Here is an 18,861-nt window from a genome sequence, read left to right as displayed (position 1 = left end):
TAAATGGGTTTGTTTTTTACAATTATTGGCAACTGTGGTCGAACGGACTAGAGGAAGCAGCTGATTGGCTTGTATCCCGGGTAAGGCTTTATTGTATTCGGATAAGGGGGAGAATGAGGGCCAGGGAAGTTTACTGTTCTGGATGTCAGATGTGGGAGGTCATGGAGTCTGAGTGCCCTCCAGACGTCCACATCTGCGCCAGGTGCGTCGAGATGGGGCTCCTAAGGGACCGTGTTAGGAACCTGGAACAGCAACTCGATGACCTCTGTCTGCTCAGGGAGAGCGAGGAGGTCATAGAAAGGAGTTACAGGGAGGTGGTTACTCCAAGACCACGGGAGACAGAAAACTGGGTCACAGTTAGGAGAGGCAACGGGCAGAGGCAGGGACTGGTGAGTACCCCGGTGGCTGTACACCTTGAAAATAAGTACTCATGTTTGAGTAAGGGTGGGGGAGACAGCCTACCTGGGGGCAGCGACAGCGGCCGGGCCTCTGGCACAAAGACCGGTCCTGTTGCTCAGAAGGGTAAGGAAAAGAAGAGGAGGGCAATTGTAATAGGGGACTCTATAGTCAGGGGGTCGGATAGGCGATTCTGTGGACGCAGACAGGAGACCCGGATGGTAGTTTGCCTCCCTGATGCCAGGGTCAGGGATGTGTCTGAACGTGTCCAAGAAATCCTGAAATGGGAGGGAGAGGAGCCTGAGGTTGTGGTACATATAGGTACCAACGACATAGGTAAAAAAAGAGAAGAGGTCCTGAAAGAAGAATTTAGGGAGTTAGGTAGAGAGTTAAGGAGAAGGACTGCAAAGGTAACAATCTCAGGATTACTGCCTGTGCCACGCGACAGTGAGAGTAGGAATGGAGCGAGGTGGAGGATAAATGAGTGGATGAGGGATGGTGCAGTGGGTATGGATTCAAGTTTCTGGATCATTGGGACCTCTTTTGGGGAAGGTGCGACCTGTACAGAAAGGACGGGTTGCACTTGAACTCGAGGGGGACCAATATCCTGGCGGGGAGATTTGCAAAGGCTACTGGGGAGACTTTAAACTAGTATGGTTGGGAGGAGGGACTCAAATTGGGAAAGCTGGCAGTCAGTGTGTGAGGCAGGAGGCAGAGAATGGTAGCACTCTGACCCAAAATGTAGGGGAGAGAGAAGAAAAAGACAATAAACAGAGAATAAGAGAGGGTGGGTTTCTTAAATGTGTATATTTTAATGCTAGGAGCATTGTAAGAAAGGTGGATGAACTTAGAGCCTGGATTGACGCCTGGAAGTATGATGTTGTGGCGATCAGTGAAATATGGTTGCAGGAGGGCTGTGATTGGAAACTAAATATTCCAGGATTTCGTTGCTTCAGGTGTGATAGAATTGGAGGGGCAAGAGGTGGAGGTGTTGCATTGCTTATCAGGGAAGATATTACAGCAGTGCTTTGGCAGGATAGATTGGAGGGCTCGTCTAGGGAGGCTATTTGGGTGGAACTGAGAAATGGGAAAGGGGTAGCAACACTTATAGGGGTGTATTATAGACCGCCAAATGGGGAGCGAGAATTGGAAGAGCAAATATGTAAGGAGATTGCAGATATTAGTAGTAAGCACAAGGTAGTGATTGTGGGAGATTTCAATTTTCCACACATAGACTGGGAAACACATTCTGTAAATGGGCTGGATGGGTTGGAGTTTGTAAAATGTGTGCAGGATAGTTTTTTGCAGCAATACATAGAAGTACCTACTAGAGAAGGGGCGGTGCTGGACCTCCTGTTAGGAAATGAGACAGGTCAGGTGGCAGAGGTATGCGTTGGGGAACAGTTCGGGACCAGTGATCACAATACCATTAGTTTCAATATAATTATGGAGAGGGTCAGAACTGGACCTAGGGTTGAGATTTTTGATTGGAGAAAGGCTAACTTTGAGGAGATGCGAAAGGATTTAAAAGGAGTAAATTGGGACAGTTTGTTTTATGGGAAAGATGTGGAAGAGAAATGGAGTACATTTAAAGGTGACATTTTAAGAGTACAGAATCTTTATGTCCCTGTTCGGTTGAAAGGAAATAGTAAAAATTGGAAAGAGCCATGGTTTTCAAGGGAAATTGGACACTTGGTTCGGAAAAACAGAGAGATCTACAATAATTATAGGCAGCATGGAGTAAATGAGGTGCTTGAGGAGTACAAAGAATGTAAAAAGAATCTTAAGAAAGAAATTGGAAAAGCTAAAAGAAGACAGGATATTCCCTAGGACATTGAGGGAAGTTAGTGTAGAAATAGCAGGGGCTATGACAGAAATATTTCAAATGTCATTAGAAACGAGAATAGTGCCGGAGGATTGGCGTACTGCGCATGTTGTTCCATTATTTAAAAAGGGATCTAAGAGTAAACCTAGCAATTAGTTTGACGTCAGTGGTGGGCAAATTAATGGAAAGGATACTTGGAGATAATATATATAAGCATCTGGATAAACGGTCTGATTAGGAACAGTCAACATGGATTTGTGCCTGGAAGGTCATGTTTGACTAATCTTCTTGAATTTTTTGAAGAGGTTACTCGGGAAATTGATGAGGGTAAAGCAGTAGATGTTGTATATATGGACTTCAGTAAGGCCTTTGACAAGGTTCCTCACGGAAGGTTGGTTAAGAAGGTTCAATTGTTGGGTATTAATGGTGGAGTAGCAAGATGGATTCAACAGTGGCTGAATGGGAGATGCCAGAGAGTAATGGTGGATGGTTGTTTGTCAGGTTGGAGGCCAGTGACTAGTGGGGTGCAACAGGGATCTGTGTTGGGTCCACTGTTGTTTGTCATGTACATCAATGATCTGGATGATGGTGTGGTAAATTGGATTAGTAAGTATGCAGATGATACTAAGATAGGTGGGGTTGTGGATAATGAAGTAGATTTTCAAAGTCTACAGAGAGATTTATGCCAGTTGGAAGAGTGGGCTGAAAGATGGCAGATGGAGTTTAATGCTGATAAGTGTGAGGTGCTACATCTTGGCAGGACAAATCAAAATAGGACGTACATGGTAAATGGTAGGGAATTGAAGAATGCAGGTGAACAGAGGGATCTGGGAATAACTGTGCACAGTTCCCTGAAAGTGGAATCTCATGTAGATAGGGTGGTAAAGAAAGCTTTTGGTGTGCTGGCCTTTATAAATCAGAGCATTGAGTATAGAAGTTGGGATGTAATGTTAAAATTGTACAAGGCATTGGTGAGGCCAATTCTGGAGTATGGTGTACAACTTTGGTCACCTAATTATAGGAAGGATGTCAACAAAATAGAGAGAGTACAGAGGAGATTTACTAGAATGTTGCCTGCGTTTCAGCAACTAAGTTACAGAGAAAGGTTGAACAAGTTAGGGCTTTATTTGGAGCGCAGAAGGTTAAGGGGGGACTTGATAGAGGTCTTTAAAATGATGAGAGGGATAGACAGAGTTGACGTGGATAAGCTTTTCCCACTGAGAGTAGGGAAGATTCAAACAAGGGGACATGACTTGAGAATTAAGGGACAGAAGTTTAGGGGTAACATGAGGGGGAACTTCTTTACTCAGAGAGTGGTGGCTGTGTGGAATGAGCTTCCAGTGAAGGTGATGGAGGCAGGTTCGTTTTTATAATTTAAAAATAAATTGGATAGTTATATGGACGGGAAAGGAATGGAGGGTTATGGTCTGAGCGCAGGTATATGGGACTAGGGGAGAATATGTGTTCGGCACGGACTAGAAGGGTCGAGATGGCCTGTTTCCGTGCTGTAATTGTTATATGGTTATATGTAGCAGTCACCAAAGTATAATCTCAGTGGTTGCCGCCATAGCCAGCAAGATCATGGTTCTGCAGGCAGGACTATAGGGCCTGTCCCACTGCGGTGACCTAATTTGCGAGTTTAGAAGAGTTTGCGCTTGACTCAAACTCGCAGCATGGTCAACACGTGGTCCTAGGAGGTCACTGTAACTCTCCTTCATGCTTGAGGGAAGTTCCTGCCTACTCGCGGTCTCAGTATGGTTGAGAAAAAAAATTTCAGCATGCTGAAAAATATTCCGCGAGTAAAAATTGGTCGGCATGGTTCTTTTGAACTCGTAGTGCAGTGGAGTGGGGTCGCTAGGCAGTCGAGGTAGCCGTAGGCAATTTCCTTTGCTGACTGGCCATTTTAATTGGCTTATTGCAGTTTTCAGAACCAAGGAAACCGACTGGTAATGTTAAATGCCCGCTAAACTTTTTCTCTCCCTCTCTCTCTTCCCCCCCCCCGCCCCCGCCCTCTCTGAAGGACTTACCGTACACTGTCCCAGCCGTCTTTAACCTTCCTGAACCATGTGTATAGGGAGCAGTAATAGTTTGAAAAATGACACGAGACACTGCTGTTGAAAAGCATTCTTTTGAAAGACATGTCATCAATTATTTCCTGTCCATCTCCAAATTAAAAAATGATTCTAAATTCATGCAGGTTATCAATGTTCAGCATGTCCGTTTAGTACCATCCTCTTGTATTTACATCAAGTACAGGAAAGTAACAGCAACAGAGAGCTTCGGCACTTAGCAGGCATGATTTTACATTCATTGATTTTAATTTTGAGAAAAGTGTTCAGGGGTATTAGCTATAAGGAGAGATTGAACAGACTTGGATTGTTTTCTCCAGATCACTGGAGGCTGACATGAAATCTGGTAGAATTATATAAAGTTCTGGAAGTTTAAAGGAGATGTGTGGGGCAGGTTTTTTAAAATTTTACACAGAGGATGGTGGGTGCCTGGAATGTCCAGAGTGGAGGCTGATCTGATAATGGCATTTAGGAGGCTTTTAGATAGGCACATGTAGATGCAGGGTATGGAGGGATATGTGCAGGGAGATCAGATTAGTTTATCTTGGCATAGTGTTTGGCACAGTCATTGTGGGCTGTAGATCCTGCACCTACGCTGTAGGTTTCTATGTTCTACAGTGCCCTCCATAATGTTTGGGACAAAGACCCATCATTTATGTATTTGCCTCAACTCCACAATTTGAGATTTGTAATAGAAAAAAATAACATGTGGTTAAAGTGCACATTGTCAGATTTTAATAAAGGCAATTTTGATTAATTTTGTTTTCACCATGTAGAAATTACAGCAGTGTTTATACATAGTCCCCCCCCTCCCCCCATTTCAGGGCACCATAATGTTTGGGGCACAGCAATGTCATGTAAATGAAAGTAGTCATAGAAACATAGAAAATAGGCAGGAAGTGGCCATTCGACCCTTCGAGCCAGCACCGCAATTCATTGTGATCATGGCTGATCGTCCCCAATCAATAACCCGTGCCTGCCTGTTTAGTATTTTGTTACATATCCTTTGCATACAATCACTGCTTGAAGTCTGCGATTCGTGGACATCACCAGTAGCTGGGTGTCGTCCCTGGTGATGCTCTGCCAGCCTGTATTGCAGCCATCTTCAGCTTATGCTTGTTTTGGGGGTTAGCCCCCTTCAGTTTTCTCTTCAGCATATAAAAGGCATGCTCAATTGGGTTTAGATCGGGTGATTGACTTAGCCACTCAAGAAATTACCATTTTTTAGCTTTGAAAAATTCCTTTGTTGCTTTAACAGTATGTTTGGGATCATTGTCTTCCTGTGGAATTAACTGCCGGCCAATGAGTTTTGAGGCATTTGTTTGAACTTGAGCGGATAGGATGTGTCTATACACTTCAGAATTAATTATGCTACCATCAACAGTTGTATCATCAATGAAGATAAATGAGCCGGTACCTTCAGCAGCCATACATGCCCAAGCCATAACACCCCCACCACCGTGTTTCACAGATGAGGTGGTATGCCAGGGGTCGGCAACCTTGTTCTGCATTGGGGCCAAGGACACATGTTTGTGAGCAGATGGCGGGCCACATCTATCACGTGTACACATGGATCCCGCCCCAGATGGCAGGCATCAAATCACGTGTTCACAGAGATCCTACCCCATCGGGGACACCACCCGGAGCACTAGCCCCTTGTTACAGGCGCTCACGAACATGGCGCACCTACGGACCATTGCCTTGGCTCTGTTCCTGAAGACGGTGGCTCAAATATTCACACTCACTCGTCCCCGGCCTATTGACAACCCCGATCCTAACAGTGAAGCCCAGACACAGAAGGTGCGCGGCTGTGCCGGCGGCTTTATGCAGGATGTGGTACAGTAGGAGCACGGAGGTCGGCGCTCAGGGCTGCTCAGCAGCTCCGCCATTGCGGCCGTCAACGCATGCGTCCTTGCGTCACCGCGCCTCAGGCCCGGGTGGTACCGGAGATTACGGAAGTCTGCAGGTTGGATAATTGCGGGGGGAAAATCCGCCTGCGGGCCGGATGATTTCGGGTTATGGGCCTCATTCGGCCCGGGCGCCGCAGGTTGCCGACCCCTGTATATTGCTTTGGATCTTGGGCAGTTCCTTCTGTCCTCCATTCTTTGCTCTTGCCATCACTCTGATATAAATTAATCTTTGTCTTATCTGTCCACAAGACCATTTTCCAGAACTGTGGTTGCTCTTTTAAGTACTCCTTGGCAAACTGTAACCTGGCCATCCTATTTTTGCAGCTAACCAGTGGTTTGCATCTTGCAGTGTAACCTCTGAATTTCTGTTCATGAAGTCTTCTGCGGACTGTGGTCATTGACAAATCCACACCTGACTCCTGAAGAATGTTTCTGATCTGTCAGACAGGTGTTTGGGGTTTTTTCTTTATTATAGAGAGAATTTTTCTGTCATCAGCTGTGGAGGTCTTCCTTGGCCTGCCAGTCCCTTTGCGATTAGTAAGCTCACCCGTGCTCTCTTTCTTCTTAATGATGTTCCATACAGTTGATTTTGGTAAGCCTAAGGTTTGGCTGATGTCTCTAACAGTTTTATTCTTGTTTCTCAGTCTCATAATGACTTCTTTAACTTTCATTGGCACAACTTTGGTCCTCGTGTTGACAAACAGCAATAAATGTTTCCAAAGGTGATGGAAAGACTAGGTGCTGGGAGCTCTCTTATACCTGCATTAAGGAGGCAATCAAACACACCTGAGCAATTACAAACACCTATGAAGCCATGTGTCCCAAACATTATGGTGCCCTGAAAATGGGGGGGGGGGGGGGGGGGGGGGGGGGGGGGAACTATGTATAAACACCGCTGTTTGCAAACACGGATGCAAAAACTACATGGTGAAACCAAAATACATTAAAAATGGCCTTTATTAAAATCTGACCATGTGCACTTTAACCACATGTGATTTTTTTTCTATTACAAATCTCAAATTGTGGAGTACAGAGGCAAATAAATAAATGATGGGTCTTTGTCCCAAACATTATGGAGGGCACTGTGAATACATAGAAATGTGAATAGGCATTCAGACCTTCAAGCCTGTCCTAACATTCAATAATATTTGATGCAAAAGTGGGCAGAGAAATGGGAGATGGCATTTAATCCAAGCAAGTGTGAGATGTTGCACTTTGGGAGGTCAAATGTAAGGGAAAATATACTATTAATGGCATGACCCTCACTCAATAGCATTGATACACAGAGGGATCTTGAGATTCAAGTCCACATCTCCCTGAAAGTGGCAACACGGCTTGATAGAGTGGTAAAGAAAGCTTTAATTGGCTGTAGCATTGAGTGTTTGAGTCAGGATGTCATGATGCAGCTTTATAGGAATTTGGTTAGGCCAATATTGCGTGCAGTTCTGATTGCCCCCTTACAGGAAGGATATGGAGGCTTTGGAAAGGGTGCAGAAGAAATTTACCATAATATTGCCTGGTTCAGGGGGTATTAGGTACAGGAGAAGTTGGACAAACTTAGATTATTTTCTCTAGAATGTCAGCGACTGTGGGGGAGATCTGATAAAATTATGAAATTTACAGATAGGGTAGACAGTCAGAAACCTTTTTCTAATATGGGAAAAGCAAATACTAGAAGGCATTAAGTTAAGGTAAGAGGGGCAATTATTTTACACAGAGAGTGGTGATTGCCTGGAATGCACTGCCTGGTTTAGTGGTTGAGTCAGATATGATTGTGGCATTTAAGAAGCTTTTGGATAGACATATAGATAGGCAGGCAATAAAGGGTAATTGATTACGCTCATGTAGATAAGAGATGATTTTGGTATCATGTTCTGCACAGCATTTTGGGCGGAAAGGCCTGTTGTTGTGCTGTAGTGTTCTACGTAAGATTTGATTGATCTGAAAATAACTTCCTTCCCATCTACGTGGTTAACTTTCCTCAAAGGCTTTCTTCTTCAAAGAACAATGTTAGCAGAGTTCCAATGGCCCACGGTCTTCTAGAAGAAAACATTTCTCCTTGTTTAATTTAAATAAGCACCCTCTTATTTTTTAATAGTAATTCTCCCACAATATATTTCCACATCACATGTTAAGACTCCTTCAGGAACCTATGCATTTAAATCAAATCCCTCCTACTTATCAGAATCACACTGTATTCGCCAAGTATGTTTTGCAACATATGAGGAATTTCATTTGCCAGGTCAGTCATACAAATAAAAAGAAACAGATCACCTAAAAACACATTTTAACATGAACATCCACCACAGTGACTCCGACACATTCCTCACTGTGATGGAAGGCGAAATAAAGTTCAAGTCCCTTCCCTTAGTTCTTCCTCGGTCGTGGACATCGAGCCCCCATTGACGGGATGATCTTGACTCCCGTCGCATTCGGGCCCTCCGCGTCGAGGCGATCAGCTCCCCCGCGCCGGGCGATCGAACCTCGTGTCGGGGCTGGTCGAACCTTCCGCGGGGTTGGAGCTTCCCGACTAGCCTCTCCTGAGACTGCCAGCTTGATGGTAAAGTCCGCGATGGTCGCGGTGGGAGCGATCCCAGGCAAGAGATCAGCTCCGATGTTAAGTCCGCACCCCGCAATAGGGCAAAGTCAGTCCGAGGAGGCTTCCAGCTCCGTCGATGGAAGTCCGCAGAGCGCCCGGAGAATGTGATCCGAAAATTAATCACATATCCTAGCAATGTTACAAAATTTTGAGATTTTAAAAATCAAGTCTGTAATTTATCCCATCAGATAAAGCATAAAAATAAGTTTAATTTGACACCTAATTCACTTTCATATCTCAAGTATTTAAAAAGTTATGGCCATTTTCATACTCGGAAATGAGCACCTTGTTCCCTATTGATTTTCTATGGACATAACAAAAAAGTTGTGATCGTGAACAGTCAAAAGCCCATAACTTTCTTAAAAATTAAGAGAACTGAATGAAATTTTCAGTTATCATAGATTGAAGCATTCTGAAACAAATATAAAATAATCTTACTTGGATGACCTGAAATTAAAGCATATAATTAGTTAGTTACCTAATTGTAGCTAATTTCAGACTTCAATTACTAGATCTAAACATCTATCCATTTCTTAATAAATGATTAACATTTTTAAATAGCCTAAATGTCCAAATAATATTCACAAATAATTCACAATAAAACATGATTTTTAAATCTCATTTACATTAATTTATAGGCCAAATGGAAGGAATTCAGTGTTCAATTGCTGTAAATAAATGCCCATTTAAATCAGCTTTCCAGTGGGTTCCTGTGGAACGCGCTGGTTTAGAACGTTCACATTGCGGTAGATTTGTGCCCCAAATGCCCAGAAAAATACTGCGCGATATAATGGGCCCAAAATGAGCTACTCGCAATATTAAACTTTGTATAAAGGGATCTTTAGAAGCCCTTTTTAATGTAAAAATATACAACCTACCTTCAGCTGTCTGCTTTATAAGACCCTGCGGTTGCTGGCGGTCGCGGGTTTAGAGATTGATTTTTAAACTACTATAACTATTATTCAAGGCCTTTAAACCTAATAATAGCTTTTGCGACGGGGTCTTCCAGCGATTTTTCGTTAATAATTAACTAGGCTGAACATCTTCGATTTGAACAGCCTAGAGAAAATCGCGTTTTAAACCCGCCCCCCTCTAAACGGCGCCAAAATCGCGCACACCCGCAGCGGCAGATTTTCAAAGACGCTTCAGGTAGGCTTTGCAACATACCTACATATCCGGCGAGGTAAGAACCTGAAACAAAAGTTTCCCCCGATCCCCTCCCCCCTTCCCCATAAAACAAACTGAACAACATTAAAACAAACTTTTAACACTAAAAATAACAAAAAGAATGAAAAAACTAACAGACTGCCGACAGGGCAGCCATCGCCCCGGCGCCCCTGGTGGTATTATCTAAACTCTGGCAAATATATGCTGAGTGTTTAATTTTTTGCCATGAGATAACCTGCACATTCCTGGTATTAGTCTTGTAACCCTAACTTTGTTGATGCAGTCCATTAAAAATGAAAAAAAAACTGTTGATTATAGGAACTTCTGAGGTTATGAATAACCTGACATTTGGAAATTTGATTTTACATAAATTTGCCTATACATTTTTAAATAGTAATAATGTTATTCATTAATGATGGGATATAATATATAGCATTAGTTAATTTTGAGTAGATGTAGTGATTATTTGAAAGTGAAAGAAACATTAAATGTACATAAAAACATACAATATGGGTTATTGTAGAAAATAAGTTGTGGAGAAATTGACTCACAAACAGTTCTCAGGAATTGAAACCTTGTGTAATTATGTGTCTAACTAGATGTAATCTCATCAATGTTCTATATATCTGAGGTACAACGTTTTGTATTCAATTCCGCTAGCAATAAATCATGACATTCTATTTAGCCGTTATAATTACTTGCTGTAACATTTTATCAGACTTTTATGAATCATGCACTAGGATACCCAGATTCCTCTGTCTGGTAGACAGTCATACTTCATTTAGAAAGGATATTTTTTTGGCAAAATGGACAATCTCATATTTTCTCTCATGGTTCATTAGCAATATCTTTGCTCCCTCAGTTATCCCATTGCTATTTCTTTGTCCTGTGGTCTTGTGATCTATTTATAACAATCTCCTTTTGCTGATGATACAAATTAGGTACTTTATCCAACTCAATTACATATATTTTTGTCACTTTTTACATTTTGCCAACCAGAAAAAAGACCTATTTCTATTTCCTGTTAGCCAATTCATCTTCCATCCCTCCACTGTCACTTCCTGTACCATGCATTTTTATTTTCTACAATCATCCTTCATATTGAACCTTATCAAATACGTTCTGGAAATCTATAAATAATAAAAATAATAATAAATAACAGGTTTCCCTTTATCACTGCACCTTACTTTTTCAGCGAATTCCGACATTTTGATCAAACAATCGTTGATTTTCTCTGATTTTACTTTGTAACAAAAATGGTGAACATTAGCATAATGACTTTGTAAATTTTTCTCAGTGACAAATGTTAAGCTAACTGCCATGCACTTTCTGTTTTCTGTCTCCCATTTTGAATATATTTACATTTACAATTTTGAAATCTCATAGAATCTTCCCTATGTCTAGAGTGTTTTGTAAAATTTAAAACGTAGATTTTTTTGAGTTAATTAAATTAACAAATTGTGCACTGGATCCAAATCAGGTTTAATCTAGCGTAACTTCAGTTGTAGGAAATGGATGGTAGACACAAAATGCTGGAGTAACTCAGCGGGACAGGCAGCATCTCTGGAGAGAAGGAATGGGTGACGTTTCGAGTCGAGACCCTTCTTCAGACTGATCAGTCTGAAACAAGGAAGACAGATGCTGCCTGCACCGCTGAGTTACTCCAGCATTTTGTGTCTACCTTTGATTTAAACCAGCATCTGCAGTTCTTTCCTACACATTTTGTTGGAAATGGATGCTTCATACTAGGACTTTGATGAATCCAAAGTTTAAGCCTAGTGGGATTGACAGCTGCGGAGACTGCTCATGGAGTTTGAAACCTCTGCACTCGCATGAATGTTGTATTTTTAAATTCACTGATCTCAATATCCCTTTGAAAATACATTGGTATGAATACATTTGGCAGCATCTCCTGTGAATCCCCATCTTTTATTTGGTAAGTTAAAAGTGTGATGGATTATAAGAATGATTTAATGCAGTTCCATCTCCAGTGATCCACTCGCTGATGGCACAATAACATTTATTGGCATTTCTGATTGATTACAATGTATTTTATTTCAAATCGTACACATATTTAAACAATATCTCTGAACAAATTTGATTAATTTTAACAATGAAGTGCTTTTTAACAGCCTCAATTCTAATTGTAATAACTATAGGTGGCCTATTTTAAAATATAATTTTATGTCCTTGTATAATTTATAGGATGTCTGAAATGGTGCATGCATCTTTACTTTAGATCTTTAGACTTTAAGGATACAGCATTGAAGCGGGCCGTGATGCCCACTGATCAGTGATCACCCCGTGCACTAGCACTATCCTACACACTAGCGACAATTTATAATTTTACCGAAACCAAATTTTGATAAAACTTGAGGAAATTGGTATTCTGTTGTTTCTTTTGAAAATAATTAGAATCCATTTTGGCTAACAATGTATATACAAATGAATGCTAGATAATCCATCCAATCATGCCCTTTTTTTAGCTTTGATTGCTGTGTGAAATAATTTAATTACTGTTTATTTTTCTTAAGTCCCAACTAGCAGTGAGAGAATTCAGGAGAATCAGTTCAGTTTTACATTAACTGAGAAGCAGAGAGAACAGATTATTGCTGGGTAAGTAGAAAAGTTTCTAGATCTGTATATTTTTCAAATTGCCTCTTGTTACCATGTGCAAGTATAGAGTCATATGGTGCGGAAACAAGCCCTTCGGCCCAACTTTCCCACACTGACTAACATGTCCCATCTACGGTACACAAAATTGCTGGAGAAACTCAGCGGGTGCAGCAGCATCTATGGAGCGAAGGAAATAGGCGACGTTTCGGGCTGAAAACCTTCTTCAGACTGATGGGGGGTGGGGGGGAGAAGGAAGGAAAAGGGGAGGAGGAGGAGCCCGAGGGCGGGCGGATGGGACCCATCTACGCTAGTCTTACCTGCCTGCATTTGGCCCTTATCCCTAAATATATTTTCAAAATGAATTCTCTCTCTGGCATCAGCCACTTCACTCCTCTCTGACCTCTTTCTCCTGATGCCCCTCTCATTCTGACCTCTTTCCACATCCTCCTCCTTTCTCTCTGTTCCTCTGACCCCTTCATGTGTCACCCTCTGTCCTCTTCACCTCCCCCACTTACACAGCCTCTCTCTTTGACCCTTTCACCAGCCTTCCCCTTCTGCCCCTTCTGCCCCTTCCTCTTGCTATGACTCCCTTCCATACTAATCCATTCTCTCAGAATCTCTAACCCCTTTCCACAGCCCCTCTCTCTCTTTCTGATACCTTCTCCCAGTCTGTCTCTCTCACTGATTCTTTCCCTTACCCCCTCTCCTCTCTTAATTCTGCATCCCTCTCCCCCTCCCAGAACGCCCCGTGACCCCCTCCCTCTTGGTCCTGCTCCTCCTTCCTATCTGGGCTCCTCTCTCCCACACTGCATTCACATTCATTCTCTGCCTGACTGCCAATTGTCCCCTAATCCCCCCCCCCTTCAGCTGTTGAGCTCCATCCTAGTTGACCTCCATTAATAAAAAAAGGAATCTGGAAATCAATCAAATTATGGTGACTTGCGAAGTAATGAATCATAATTAAGATAATATAGTTACAGTGACTCACTACTCATTGTTAAGACTCTTAGGTATAGGTATGTTTAAGAAAGAACTGCAGATGCTGGAAAAATCGAGTGTAGACAAAAATGCTGGAGAAATTCAGCGGGTGAGGCAGCATCTATGGAGTGAATGAATAGGTGACGTTTCGGGTCGAGACCCTTCTTCAGACTGATGTGGGGTTGGGGGGGGCAGGAAGAAGAAAGGAAAAGGCAGAGACATTGGACTGTGGGAGAGCTGGGGAGGGGAAGGAGGGAGAAAGCAAGGACTACCTGAAATTGTAGAAGTCAATGTTCATACCACTGGGGTGTAAACTACCCATGCGAAATATGAGGTGCTGCTCCTCCAATTTGTGGTAGGACTCACTCTGGCCATGGAGGAGGCCCAAGACAGAAAGGTCAGATTCGGAATGGGAGGGGGAGTTGAAGTGCTGACCCACCGGGAGATCAGGTTGGTTAATGCGAACTGTGCGGAGGTGTTGGGCGAACGATTCGCCAAGCCTGCGCTTGGTCTCACCGATGTAGAGCAGTTGACAGCTAGAGCAGCAGATGCAATAGATGAGGTTGGAGGAGGTACAGGTGAACCTCCGCTACATTGACGACTGCATTGGTGCTACCTCCTGCACCTATGCAGAACTCACTGACTTCATCCATTTCACCACTAACTTCCATCCGGCACTCAAATTCACCGGACCATTTCTAGACCTCACTATCTCCATCGCAGGTAACAGACTACTGACCGACATCTACTACAAACTCACTGACTCCCATGGCTATCTGGACTACACTTCTTCCCACCCTGCTTCCTTTAAGGACTCTATCCCCTACTCCCAATTCCTCCGATACGCCACATCTGCACCCAGGACGATGTCCTCATTCAATAGGGAACGGGGATTCCCCTCTTCGACTATAGATGAGGCTCTCAGCAGGTCTCTTCTATATCCTGTAACTCCACTCTCACTCCCCATCTCCTCCCCACTCGCAACAAGGGCAGAGTCTTCCTTGTCTTCACCTTCCACCCTACCAGCCGTCACATTTAACAGATAATCCTCCGATATTTTCGCCACATCCAACGGGATCCCACCACTGGCCACATCTTCCCATCTCCCCTTTCGGCTTTCCGCAGAGACCGCTCCCTCCGTAACTCCCTGGTCAATTCGTCCCTTCCCACCCAAACCACCCCCTCCCCTGGTACTTTCCCTTGCAACCGCAGGAAATGCTACACTTGCCGCTTTACCTCACCCTTTGACTCCATCCAAGGACCTAAGCAGTCTTTCCAGGTGAGGCAGAGTTTCACCTGCACCTCCTCCAACCTCATCTATTGCATCCGCTGCTCCAGGTGTCAATTGCTCTACATCGGTGAGACCAAGCGTAGGCTGGGTGATCGGTTCGCCCATTACCTCCGCACAGTTCGCAATAACCAACCTGATCTCCCGGTGGGTCAGCAGTTCAACTCCCCCTCCCATTCCAAATCTGACCTTTCTGTCCTGGGCCTCCTCCATGGCCAGAGTGAGTCCCACCGCAAATTGGAGGAGCAGCACCTCATATTTCGCTTGGGTAGTTTACACCCCAGCGGTATGAACATTGACTTCTCCAATTTCAGGTAGTCCTTGCTTTCTCCCTCCTTCCCCTCCCCTTCCCAGCTCTTTCATCAGCCCACTGTCTCCGCCTCTTCCTTTCTTCTTCCTGCCCCCATCCCCACATCAGTCTGAAGAAGTGTGTCGATCCGAAACGTCACCTATTCCTTCGCTCCATAGATGCTGCCTCACCCGCTGAGTTTCTCCAGCATTTCTGTCTACCTTGGGTATGGGTATTATCTGTCCCAACTTGGAATCAATCTTTCTTTCCAAATGTTGCTTTCTATTGGCAAATTTGAATTTTGCAAAGAACTTGTCTCTTGCTATGGAGTGTACTTTAATTATCAATTTATTTTACAGTTAAGGTAAAGCAATGAACTTGCAGCTGTTGCCATGATATAAAATAAAATATTGCTTCATCTGCACTAGTTTTATCTGCACTGGTTTAATGCAGCCATGTTCAAGGTCATAATCTTAAACGAATTGCACAATTGCTCTGGCAACATTTAGTTTATTGTCATGTGTACGAAGGTACAGTGAAACACTTTTGTTGCGTGCTATCCAGCCAGCAGAAAGTCTGAGAGACCTGCGACAGACACCTCTGCTGATTATAGCTTGTATAAAATGAATGCAAGTGAGTGAATCATACACAGTTGGTAACTTAAACTATTGCCTTGTATATTATTTGCTTCTTTGAGATGAACTCTGCATGCAGAAATAAATAGGCTGTTTTTTGCAATAATGAGTGCAATTTATTTAAAAAAACACTTTACCACAAACTTAATTTTTTTTCTCTCTCCAGGTGCTCTAAGAATGGTGTGCAGTCAGTGCAACTTCAGTTAAGGTAAGTAATACACAATTTCCGGAACATAGCTTGGAATTGCAAGGAAATCCAAAATATAGCAAAAAATAATACTAGATATAGGAGCCCTGCTCTCTTTTTTAAGGCGCACATGACATCTTAAGGTATCTCGACAATTGGAATGATGATGGCCTTTGAGCATATATTTTGTTTCATTTAATGTTACTTTTAAATGCAAAACACCTGTCTAAAATCTTTTGAAATTTGGATTAGCTTTGGGTTTTGATATTAAGGCAGGAATAGCAGCAGGTTCTCTGGTCAAATAGCATTTGTGGAAAGAAACAGATTTGACATTTCAAAAATCTTTCATCTAAGCATTTTCTGCACTTTTCTGTTTGCATTTAAGATTTCCAGCATTTGTAAGTTTGCATAACACCTTGACATAAGAATAGAATGATTTAATTTTGGAGGGCAGTTGTGTATTTCAGCCAAGATAATTTTCAAAATGATTGAGAGATTAATTCTAAGAATTAGATCATCTAAAGCATGATGAACTGCGTATCCCCTTGTGTACAGAACTAGGATTTTTTGAATAGGTTGAATTCATAATTCATCTTCAGAAATATTTGAGTGAATAAATTGTCAAACTGTAGAACCACGATTCCAAGGGCAATGGTAGAAACAAGAATTCATTTAAATGCAAATAATATATTTAACTTGGTAAATTTTGTGTTAAGTAAACGGAGAAGTAAAATATTGTGGGCTGAGCATATAACTTCAGCACCATCACTGGGATTTCTTTCCTTTCTGTCTCTGTTTCAGACCAATTGATAAAGATTTGTTTGTATGGTTAGCCAGCAACATTACATTATTAGGCTTCCAGGCCGATAGAGGGAAACTCTTCTTGGACTGAAAATATGCTACCATTTTTTGGGGGTAGTTTTAAATTGGTCTCAGATTTGTGCTATAAATTCACAGATGAGTCAACGTTCCATCTCCAATAGAACTAAAACGGTGGAATCAACTCAATTTGTTGTAATAATGTTTCAATTGTTAGAAATTATCATGGTACAACTGTAAAAGACGTCGGTGAGACCATATTTGGAGTATTGTTTGAAATAGAACAAAGATAACTATTTGATCTGCGCCCAAGATGAGGTGTTCCATACCAGGACATCCAAGATGTCTGCATTCTTCAGGGAATGGGGCTTCCCCTCTTCTACCATAGATGTGGCCCTCACACTTGTGTCCTCGGTATCCCGTAGCTCCGCTCTTGCTCCCCCTCCCCCCCAAAAAAAATGTTACTTGGTAACCAGTGGTAAGGCATGGGCTTGTCAAGTATAAAATGTGCTTGCAGTTTTGTCTTCTAATGGATATAATTATCTTGTTGATTATGATTCCGGAGAAAACGGGTCATCATAGTAACATACCGTATTTCCCGGCAATGAAGACGCACCTGCGTCGAAGACGCACCCCCAATTTAAGTTGGTATATTTTGTAAAAAGGATGTCGGGACAGGATCAAGGGTTTGGTTTAGTCCAGGGGGCGGAAACAGCGCCTGCGTGCCCCGGGACTGGCTGCAGTTCCCAGATCCCTCGCGTCCCCGGGACTGGCTTCAGTTCCCAGATTCCTAGCGTCCCCGGGACCAGCTGCAGTTCCCAGGTCGCCTGCGTGCCCCGGGACTGGCTGTAGCGCCCATGTCGCCTGCGATCCCCGGGTCTAGCTGCAGTTTTCAGGTCTCGTGCGAGCCCCGGGACTAGCTACAGTTCCCAAGTCACCTGCCCGGGGACTGGCTGTAGCGCCCAGGTCGCCTGCGAACCCCGGGTCTAGCTGCAGTTCCCAGGTCGGCAGCGAGCCCTGGCACTAGCTGCAGCTCCCATGTCCCCGGCGAGCCCCGGCACTAGCTACAGTTCCCAGGTCGCCTGCCCCGGGACTAGGAGAGAGAGAGAGAGAGAGCGACGCCAGCCTTCTGCCTAGTAGCTACCCACCAACAACCACCTCCACTGGTTGCGCCTGTGCCGAAGGACACCGTGGCTGGCTGGCGGACCGGCAGAAGGCGCTGAGGTGACGATCGGTTCCGCTGTCCGGTCCTGGCACCCGAGCTATTTCGATCTCTGGCCACAAAGTGGTGGCTCCGTGCCCGGAGCACCGCGGCAGCGGTGAGTGAGTTGCTGGCATGATCCCCGACCCCCTCCTTCTCAACACTCCTGCCCTCACCGCAACTTTACCCCTGGCGGTCCAGCCAATTTGTGCAGCCCGGGCCGTGCTGACCTGGGCCAGACTTCCCACACGCTGTGAAAGGATCACTTCTCCCCTCCCTCCCCCCCCCCCCCCCCCCCCCCCCCCCCCCCCCCCCCCCCCCCCCAGGAGTACTGTCCTCTTACAGCCGCTTCCCATCAACTGCCAGCAATGAGGGATAGACTTGGCCATCCCTCAATACAGCAACATCGTTCTCGAAGTTGCTGTACTGAGGGATAGCCAAGTCTATCTTTCCTGGCTAACAATCTAACCTTCGGCCTCCAAGACGCAGGTAAATTTTCGTGCCTTATTTTTGGGCAAAAAATAGCGTCTTCATTGCCGGGAAATATGGTAATTAGAATCCTAGCAAAGATGGAACTAATTGAAACAGCACCATGTGTCACCTGACAGCTGCGTCAAAGTGTGCTGAAGGGTAAAGTTAATAATTAATGTTCTTGAACAAAGGCATGATAGTAAAATCAGTTGTAAGGTTTTTTCTTAAGTAACAATGAAAATATATTACTTTGTTTTTAAGGATATGTCACACAGATACAGAATTTATGCAGGAAGACCAGTATCCTCCCTATCTGTCAGTAAAAGTAAACTCAAGAGTGTGTCCTTTCACGGTAAGCTATTGTCATCTTCTTGCACGGGAGAAAAGAGAATTTCACAAATGGCAGTGGAA

General features: G+C 43.7%; 1 protein-coding gene across 5 annotated transcripts in view; it reads left to right on the top strand.

Moving 5' to 3' along the window:
* The window catches only part of pias4 (protein inhibitor of activated STAT 4), a 67,352-nt gene that overhangs the window by 31,688 nt on the left and 16,803 nt on the right, over positions 1 to 18,861 (top strand). For all 5 annotated transcript variants that reach the window (XR_004416227.1, XM_033046692.1, XM_033046691.1 and 2 more), the window contains 3 exons: positions 12,501 to 12,582; positions 15,939 to 15,980; positions 18,712 to 18,802. Coding sequence is in view for 4 of the 5 variants with exons in the window: in XM_033046692.1 (XP_032902583.1) it covers positions 12,501 to 12,582; positions 15,939 to 15,980; positions 18,712 to 18,802 (215 nt within the window). In the remaining variant the exon portion in view is untranslated. The remainder of the gene's footprint in view (positions 1 to 12,500; positions 12,583 to 15,938; positions 15,981 to 18,711; positions 18,803 to 18,861) is intronic.

Source organism: Amblyraja radiata, chromosome 29 (assembly GCF_010909765.2).
Source record: "Amblyraja radiata isolate CabotCenter1 chromosome 29, sAmbRad1.1.pri, whole genome shotgun sequence".
Classification (NCBI taxonomy): Eukaryota; Metazoa; Chordata; class Chondrichthyes; order Rajiformes; family Rajidae; genus Amblyraja; species Amblyraja radiata.
Note: the sequence above shows the minus strand (reverse complement) of the source record. Positions and strands in the feature narration are given on the sequence as shown.